We start from the raw sequence: 9,133 nt of genomic DNA on the forward strand, positions 1-9,133 counted from the left end.
TTGATACCTCTCCTCCATTATCGTAAAATCTTTATGAAATCTTTCACCTTGCTCACCACTAGCATCACAGAGGTTTTGACTTCTTTTGTATGTTTGTCACTCTCTTGTGACCCGCTATTTTCGGGGTGCCTTGATAGTGGAAATAGACTTTGTGCTGTTGAAGCAAGAGAGGTGAGCAGAGTGAGCCTGATTCCCTGTATGGACTTCTCTGTTGACATCTACCTCTTGGCGCTCATATGACTTTATGCAGTTGCGAGCACCGTAAAACTACCAAAAAAAAAGAAGAGGTTTTGGGTAAATCATTTAAATGACTAATTTTGCTCGTGTTGGATCCCAAAGATGGAAGTTTTCTAACACAGACTGTTTTGGCCATATTTCTGGAATTTCCTGCTAAAAAGTAAATGGAGAAAATTTGGAGAAGAAAAAATCCCGTCGCTGTCAGGTTTCGAAACCGCGACCTATTGAATGAGAAGCAAACACGATAACCTCTACCCCCCCCCTCTCCCTTTCCATTTTCATTTTTCTTACGTTTGTAGCACAGAAACAGTGTCATACTTTAGTTGTTATTGACCACTTACAGGTACTTATCCTAGATTAAAAAGTCACACATTTCAATTAAGGAACAACATGCTACTCGGATTCATGAAAGCGAAATTTTAAATCAAACTATAGGCTATGCTGTTTGGAAAATCCTTAATTTTGTCATATTAATTGACATGAAAAAAAACACACAAAAAACAACAACTTTTCAACAGAGTAAAAACTTGACGTGATATGCAAAAACGAATGTCATGTCATTTTTTAAATCAGCGATCACAAATTAGTTTAAAATAAGTCTTAACCCTAATACCGCAAAATGTGTGTTGACCAGTGTTGCTGTTGTTGTTGTTGTTATAATAATAATAATAATAATAATAATAATAATAATAATAATAATAATAATAATAATAATAATAATAATAATAATAATAATAATAATAATAATTATTATTATTATTATCATCATCATCTATCATTATTATTATTATTATCATTACTTTTAGAATTGTTAATTGTTATTATTATTGTTATTATTGTTATTATTATTATTATTATTAATATTATTAATATTATTAATAATATTATTATTATTATTATTATCATCATCATTATTATTATTATTACTATTACTGTTATTATCATCATCATTATTTGTTATCATTATTGTCACAAATAACCATGTCCTTAATACACAAAACGTGGCCAACCACATTAAACACAATTGGATAAAATATTTTCTCGATTATTTTGGCTGGTGAAGACACAATAATATGAACCAATTCAGGATTTCTTTCCATTCACAACTCAGTAATGTACGTGGCCTCGAATAAAAAGTTTTGTTAATAAATGTTCCTATAGTGGAAAGGTTTTCTTCTTTGGAGTGCCCTCATTTCTACCTGCAGTTCTTTATCTCACTTTGAGTACCCTTTCATACAAATCAGTCCGTCCCTCTCGTGGCCTAGAGGTTAAGGTGTTCGCCTCTCATTCAATCGGTCCCGGGTTCGAATCCAAATATTGACGGAACTTTTGCTTCTCTAAAAACATTGTCTACTTTCACCTTCTTTCCTGTTCTCTAACAATGCTCTGTCGTCTGCTTTCGTCTCCACTTTCTGTCCTCACCCCCTCACCTCATTTGCCCAACTTCTGAGCTCCTGACTCTTTCTGCAGCCTTTCTACTGCTACTCCTTGGATCCTTCCTATCTCAGTCGTTTCTTATGGCATCCTGTTACATGTATTATTGTTATTATTGATGCTGTGTGTGTTGATGGGCCCTTTTTTCTGGAAATTTGGGGGGGGGGGAGGGGGGGGGGCTTAGTGTGAAGGCGTGTATGATTCTGCAACAATGTTATGACATATTTGGAAAGGGGGCGTTTTTTGTTTCCCTTTGAATGTACAGTTAATACTATTATTATTATTATTATTATTATTATTATTATTATTATTATTATTATTATTATTATTATTATTATTATTATTATTATTATTATTATTATTATTATTATTATTATTATTATTATTATTATTATTATTATTATTATTATCCTGTTTGAACTTTGATACAATTGGCAAGATGAATAGACGTAGAATAATAAAATGTGACTTTGAAAGTGACGTGTGTGTGTGTGTGTGTGTGTGTGTGTGTGTGTGTGTGTGTGTGTGTGTGTGTGTGTGTGTGTGTGTGTGTGTGTGTATGTGGGTGTGTGTGTGTAAATAATGACGTGTTTGTTGGAACTGTATGAAAATGACGTGTTTGTGGGCTACGTGAGAGTGTTTGTGCTGATGATAAACAAATTGGTCTCGAGGGGGGAAGCTTGGATTATCAAAAAGTAGCACTTTTGGTGGCTGGTGGTAGCTCTGGTGTGGTTTGCTCCTTCTTTCCTATCAAATGCCCATCATCCTGATCTCTCCTCCTTCTGTTTTACGTTTGTTACTCTCTTGTAACACCTCTAATCTTCGGCAATTATATGACCTTTATTGTGTTGCAAGTGCCGTACAACTCTTACTAAAACTAAAAACGTAGCACTGAAGTTGGACTTAATGCAGAGAAGATGCGTTGCGCTATAAACATTTAAATGACAGCAAGCAGTAAGTACTTAGGATCATGGCCAGCATATGGCTACCTCAGAATTTCAGAGTTCTACCTTTTCAGTAATTGTTGCATGAATTATACTTGGGCAACACCTGTGTCAAAAGGTTTTCGTGTGTGGTAGGTGGGTGCTCTGGTGTGGTTTGCTTCTTCTTTCCAAACATCTATCGTCCTTATCTCCCCTCCTTCTTTGTTATGTTTGTTACTTTCTTACAACAACAACAACAACAACAACATATTACTATGGGCCTTAGTCCATAAAAAATCCAACAATGCCTAGTTTTGGGGTTTAAAATAAAAATAATAATACGTTTATTGCAAAAAGTAGAAAAGCACACAATAAGAAAATAAAGATTAATATAATATTTTGAACATGACATTTGTTTTTTTAACACAAGAGCAAGCATTAAAAAAATTGAAAGTAGCCTTCTACACTATTACAGAATGAGAAATACATGTCAATGCATACCGATCGTTTTTACCAAAAAAAAGCAAAAAAACATGACTAAAGGTTTGGGACAAAAGCTGCAAAAATAATTATATCTATTATCTCCCCCCTCCCCCCCTTTTCCCCACGACCTTTCTTTCCATTAACTCTCAGTATAATGAAAGGTAACCTGCAATGCTTACACTTCTCAGACATATAATTTCCTTTTTCTATAACCCCCTCTATGACTATATCAAGACCACCGACACCTAATTAGAAAAATGTCTCCCACACTGTCCCTGTCTCTTACTGAAGACGAACACGAAAGGAAATAAGAGCAGGTGGGTGGGAGTTATCGTTCGTCACTTCTACTACGCACACAACTCTGTATTGAAGTACTACCGGGACTGCTGCTATTGCTACAACTCATAATGTATTGTTGTCTTTGGGAACTACGTTACGAAACGATAGGTAAAGCTGATAAAATATTGAGTAAAATAACACTTGAGACTACATCGGAATACAAACTTTTGCAATATTGTAGGCTACTCCCATTTTTTGGTTAAACATTTGATTTTTGGTTTCCTGTTGTAGGTGAAGGACGCTAGACGAAGAGAAATCATTTACCACAAGATAAATATTTAAATAGAGAAATGAATGAATGAATGAATGAATGAATGAATGAATGAATGAATGAATGAATGAATGAATGAATGAATGAATGAATGAAAAAATGAACAAATGAATAAATGAATAAATGAATAAACGAAAGAATCAAAAACACACATACAGGCTATCTGATTCTTGGTGCACATGCTAGGAATAATATACCAAAGGTCAATGAGAACAATATGAAAAGCAATTCTATGAAAGTAATCGCTACGTCAATCTACACAGGATCATTGTATTTCTTTATTACTTAAAGTGACAGTGCATAGTTTTATACCAATCAAAAATATTGTGACTTGTGCATGAAACCACTAGCACCACCACCAAGGCAAGGTGATATAATGTTAATTTAAAAAATGGTTATTTTAATGGCGATCTATGGTGCAGTCAAAAATTCGTGGCGCGATTTATTGTCAAATATCTCCCCAACTATTGAACATAAACTCTCCAACTTTTGCTCAGTGGCTTATATCAATTTGTCTTAATAGATCAATATTTTTGTAAAGACCTGTTAGCTTTATTTTAGAAAATTCCTTAATAAATACCCCCTCCCCCCAAAAATTTAAAAAAAAAAATCGAAGTTAGTGGTTTCTACTGATTTTAAAAGGTTTACCGCTTGGACAATATTGCTTTTAAACACAAGTCCACCATTTTTTTTAAATCGCGAGTTTATTTTTATTGAACTCATGTTTTGAGAACTTTTAGTGCAAAAAACGTGTTCACTATAAAATTAATTGATTGTAGGCCTAATTAGTTTGCCTCTAAAAGGTGTCGTTGGTGAGCTATGATGTAACCCATATGCGTATATAACAGGTGTTTGAGGAGCGGGAAGTGCTGTGAACAACTCTATTTTTTCTCTTGAAGGAGGTTTCTAGTATTTTATATACATTTATGAAGAAAAGTTTTTTAATCTAGTCTCAATTGTAGTAAAAAAATATGATTAAGTTAAGGCAAATTGAGCCAAACTGCTGTACAAAGTTTGGGTGACATTGATTCTCCCGTTATAAAGATATTTGGGGATAAATTGCGCCACGAATTTTTGACCGCACTCAAGAGTACATCAGAACTTCTTTAATATGATACATATGAAGGCTACTGTCTTTGTTTGGTGAAACATTTATTGATATGTGGTTTCTTGTAGCTGGTGAGGGATGGTTTTACGCGGTTGGCGTTGGATATAAACGAAATGAAACCATTCACACACAGAAAAATCAAGAACACACATACAGGATATCTTATGCTGGTCACACATACTAGACGTCATCATGTACCAACGGTCAATATAAACTACATCAAGAGCAAAGTTTTGAACTTAAGAATTGTTACAACAATCCACACATGATAATTTTAGTTTCTTATTAAGAACAAAACATCGTGTTGAACTTAAAGGGAAAAAAATCATCACTAGTGCAATGGAACTAACAATAATCATAAATGTGATGCGTGCTGACAAAATGAGTTACTTCTCACACTCCATGAATGGGGATATTAGCCAAAAGTCGACATAAGGGTTAAATTTCTAGATTTTATACTGACGCCATTCTTGTCAAGTTTAATGTGTCTTTTACCATTACTTACGAATACCTTGTAAAAACTCTTACTATGATTTGACATACATCTATTTACATAGGGCTAAAATCCGAGGAGTAACTCATTTTGACAGCACGATCACAAACATCATTATTTTGCATAGTGTATATCCCCGCTTGACAGCAAGCTCTATGCGCTCTACACTATATTATTTTTCCCCATAATGACCAGGAACACTCAAAAACATTCTCGTCTTCCCGGGAAGCATACAGTGCAAGCAGCTGATTAAAAGCACTCAAACTGAAAAGAGATATTTCGCTGACTATAGCTCGGTCCGATTTCCACCTCGGTGAAGTGCCTTTCCCAAGGACACAACGTGGGACCCATGACGGGATTCGAACCCACAACCTCATGGTTGCTAGTCTGAGAGCCTAGTCATTATAAGGTTACTTTGAAATATAAAAAAACCCCAAAACACTTTAATAGGAACGAACTGTTTTAAACGTTACTTTAAAAACAGAGCCCTGCTGGAAACGTGAAAACAGCGTTTTATGTTGCTTTTAATAATAAAAGACTTTCAGCTTTTTCTTACCTGCCTGAAGACTTTATTTTCCCCCTACTTTCTGTTGGAATAACTACTAGAGCTGTTACAATTACATGTGCATTAAAAAATCGTTTGGTTGCATTTTGAAACTGCATAATGGTTCCACAGACAATACATGATATATACAGAGAGAGAGAGAGAGAGAGAGAGAGAGAGAGAGAGAGAGAGAGAGAGAGAGAGAGAGAGAGAGAGAGAGAGTTGTGTGTGTGTGTGTGTGTGTGTGTGAGAGAGAGAGAGAGATACAGAGAGAGAGAGAGATAGGGGGAGGGAGAGAGAGAGAGGGGAGAGGGAAGGGGTGATAAAAGGGGAGAGAGAACTGATTCCAACAGCACATGCGAATTATAATATGACATGTAGGTGATCCAAACCCTATGAAAATCATGTTTCTGTTATGTCGCTAAATAATATGTAAGATTTGGTTTGTGGATACAAGTAGGAATGAAATGTCCGGGACTCAAAACAGTGACAAATAAATAATGTGGCATCTGATGTGAAGTCTGACTTCAAGTCATAATAAAACAAAGATCCAAGGTAAAAGTACCCAAATAATGATAATGATGCAAGTACATGTAACAGATAAATCAGCGTGAATTAATTTTAGTTAGATCTATCTGTTAAGTAACAGTATAGTACGCACAAAGTCTACATTAAGCAAAGACATTTCGACTTGTGAAATAAAACTTATGACAGCTTTTGAGAGTGCACGAATCAACTGGAATAAGTATGTACAGGTATACTGAGATTCGTAGGCTGCTCCTCTGATTTGATTTGTAACGAAAGTAATTAAAGTATTGACCGCGGTTACTTCAACTTTATACTTGAATGTAGAACAATTTCATCTCAATACTCTCACCAGTTTACAGTTTTAATCAGGGTTTTGTGTGTGTGTGTGTATGTGAAGGGGTGGGTGGGGGGTGTGGGGTGTTGGTGTGTGTATCTGTGTGTGTGTGTTTGTGTGTGTGTTTGTGTGTGTGTGTGTGTGTGTGTGTGTGTGTGTGTGTGTGTGTAAGTGGTCCCATTTATTATGTACATGAGAGAATCTATCTAATAAAAACTTCTCACTGATTGAGTGAGAGTGCTCTCTCTATACGGAAAGTAGCCACTTGTTTAAGACTGAATAGGCCAAATAAAAATTATGCCACTACTTTCACGAGTTCTCAGTTCTAATCTGGGGAATTAAAGCATTTTTTTTCTTTACCCCACTAGGACAAACGTTCACGGTTAGCATAGTTGGAAGGAGATAAAATTGAAACTAAAAGCACTTATGAATTTAAAAAATGATTTTGGTCTAACATGTACATATTATATACAACGCTATGTTACCTAGCCCCCTTCCCATCCCAAAAAATAATTAAAAAAAAATTAAAAATAAATGAATAAATTAATAAATGAATAAATAAACAAATAAATAAATAAATAAATAAATAAATAAATAAATAAATAAATAAATAAATAAATAAATAAATAAATAAATAAATAAATAATATATTTTTTTAAAATTAAAAAAATGTATATTTACTTAAGATCAACATTATAGCCATCTACTACATACATCAGGGACAGAGCTGCAAATTCTAGCTCCCGAACTCGCCGGTTTCAGATCTTGACAGAAGCAGCGACCCCCTGCATCATGCTTGAAATAGTCACTAGCGAAAATGTCCACAAAAGACGTGTGGGTGACGATTGGGGGGGGGGGGGGGTGCAGACGATTAGGGTGTAGACGAGTTTCTACATTGCTATCCGAATGTCTAAGAAGATACAAAATGTTCACAAGTGTTGGGAGTGAGGAAACTTGGTGTCAGGCTGGTTCTCGAGTCAACACACCATTTTTGTCTTCAGTTTCAGCGCTTTCCCTCTGGAATGAAGATTTCTGTATTCTTCTTTGATGTGAGAGCGTTTACGACGTTTTGGCAAAGACATGACAGGGGCGGGAGACTTGTCGATGACGTTACGCTGGTGCCGACTCTCTGACTGACCGTGATCGTTGAGTTGTTGATGAATTTCCAAGATCGAGGCTCGCTCTGCCGGTGAGGGACAAAGGAGGCGTTCAGCGCATACTCTATGAATGTCTGGCACAGACTCGGCACCTCTCAGTAATTCTAAGTAATCCAAGCCTTTGAGTGGGTATACGTAGAGCGACAAGGCACAGAGAAAGACTCCCAGCGAGAAGCTTTCAAGTTTATATACATCCTCCACAGGTTGACCTCTGATGTACTCAGGTCCGTTGTATGCACGAGTGCCGCCCCAAAGTTTAGAACTTTTGTTGGGAATGAGCTGAGCCATACCGAAGTCGCATAATTTGGCGTTTCCTTGCATGTCTATCAACACGTTTTCAAGTTTGACGTCTCCGTGAACGATGTGCCGGTCGTGGAGATACAGCAAGGCGTCGACGACCTGAGTAAAGTACTTGGTGATCTCGGCGTCCGTGAGACAAGGCATAGCGCGATAGAGGTCGATGGGGTGGTATTCCATCGCTATGACAAACTCTCCCGGACATGCGAGCGCTTTGTCAACTTGGATGATGTTGGGGTGTTGAACATTTTGGAGAAACCGAATCTCATTGCAGAAATAGAAACGCTTCTTTCGGTAATCGCGTTCATCGTCAAGAAACATGAGTTTTTTCAAAGCCTTTCTCTTAGCTGGGTCGTTCACATCTGTAGCTACAACGACCTGGCAGGAACCACCTTTCGCTAATTTCTTGTCTTCTTTCAGACCAAGCGCCTCTGTTGCACTGACCGAGTAGGTCTCGTAGACCTCGGGGTGAAGGTTCATCATAGTGGACATAGTGAAGCTCTGTACGATGAAGCACACAACACAAACCACACTAAGCACTTGCACCAAGAAAAATACACGTGAATAGTCACACCGTTCGTATCTTCTTGTCAGCCACTAACTCAATCCAGCACCTTGTGTCAAAGTTGATCAAGTACACACTCAAGTACAGAACTGAACAAAAAGTGTTTCCTGGTCAAACGTCCAGACGTGTAAGAGTCCCAGGAATAATCGTAAGAACAGTTTGTTAACACAGCGATATAACTCCCAGAAGTATAAAACAGTGGACTTGAACCACAGCAATATAACTCCCAGAAGTAGAAAACAGTGGATTTGAACCACAGCGATATAACTCCCAGAAGCAGAAAACAGTGGACTTGAACCACAGCGATAATACTCTCAGAAATATACAACCGAGGACTTGAACCACAACGATGCTACTCCCAGATGTATAAAACTGTGTATGTGAAGTCACAAAAAAGCAGTGTCGCGCAGGAGATGAAAT

General features: G+C 36.7%; 1 protein-coding gene across 1 annotated transcript; it reads right to left on the bottom strand.

Moving 5' to 3' along the window:
- Positions 1-7,671: 7,671 nt before the first annotated feature.
- On the bottom strand, positions 7,672-8,640 carry LOC101858025 (testis-specific serine/threonine-protein kinase 6-like). Its single transcript, XM_005098180.1, has one exon. The coding sequence runs from the start codon at positions 8,638-8,640 to the stop codon at positions 7,672-7,674; it is 969 nt and encodes a 322-aa protein (XP_005098237.1).
- Positions 8,641-9,133: the final 493 nt, after the last annotated feature.

This window comes from Aplysia californica, unplaced genomic scaffold (genome assembly GCF_000002075.1).
Source record: "Aplysia californica isolate F4 #8 unplaced genomic scaffold, AplCal3.0 scaffold00174, whole genome shotgun sequence".
NCBI lineage: Eukaryota > Metazoa > Mollusca > Gastropoda > Aplysiida > Aplysiidae > Aplysia > Aplysia californica.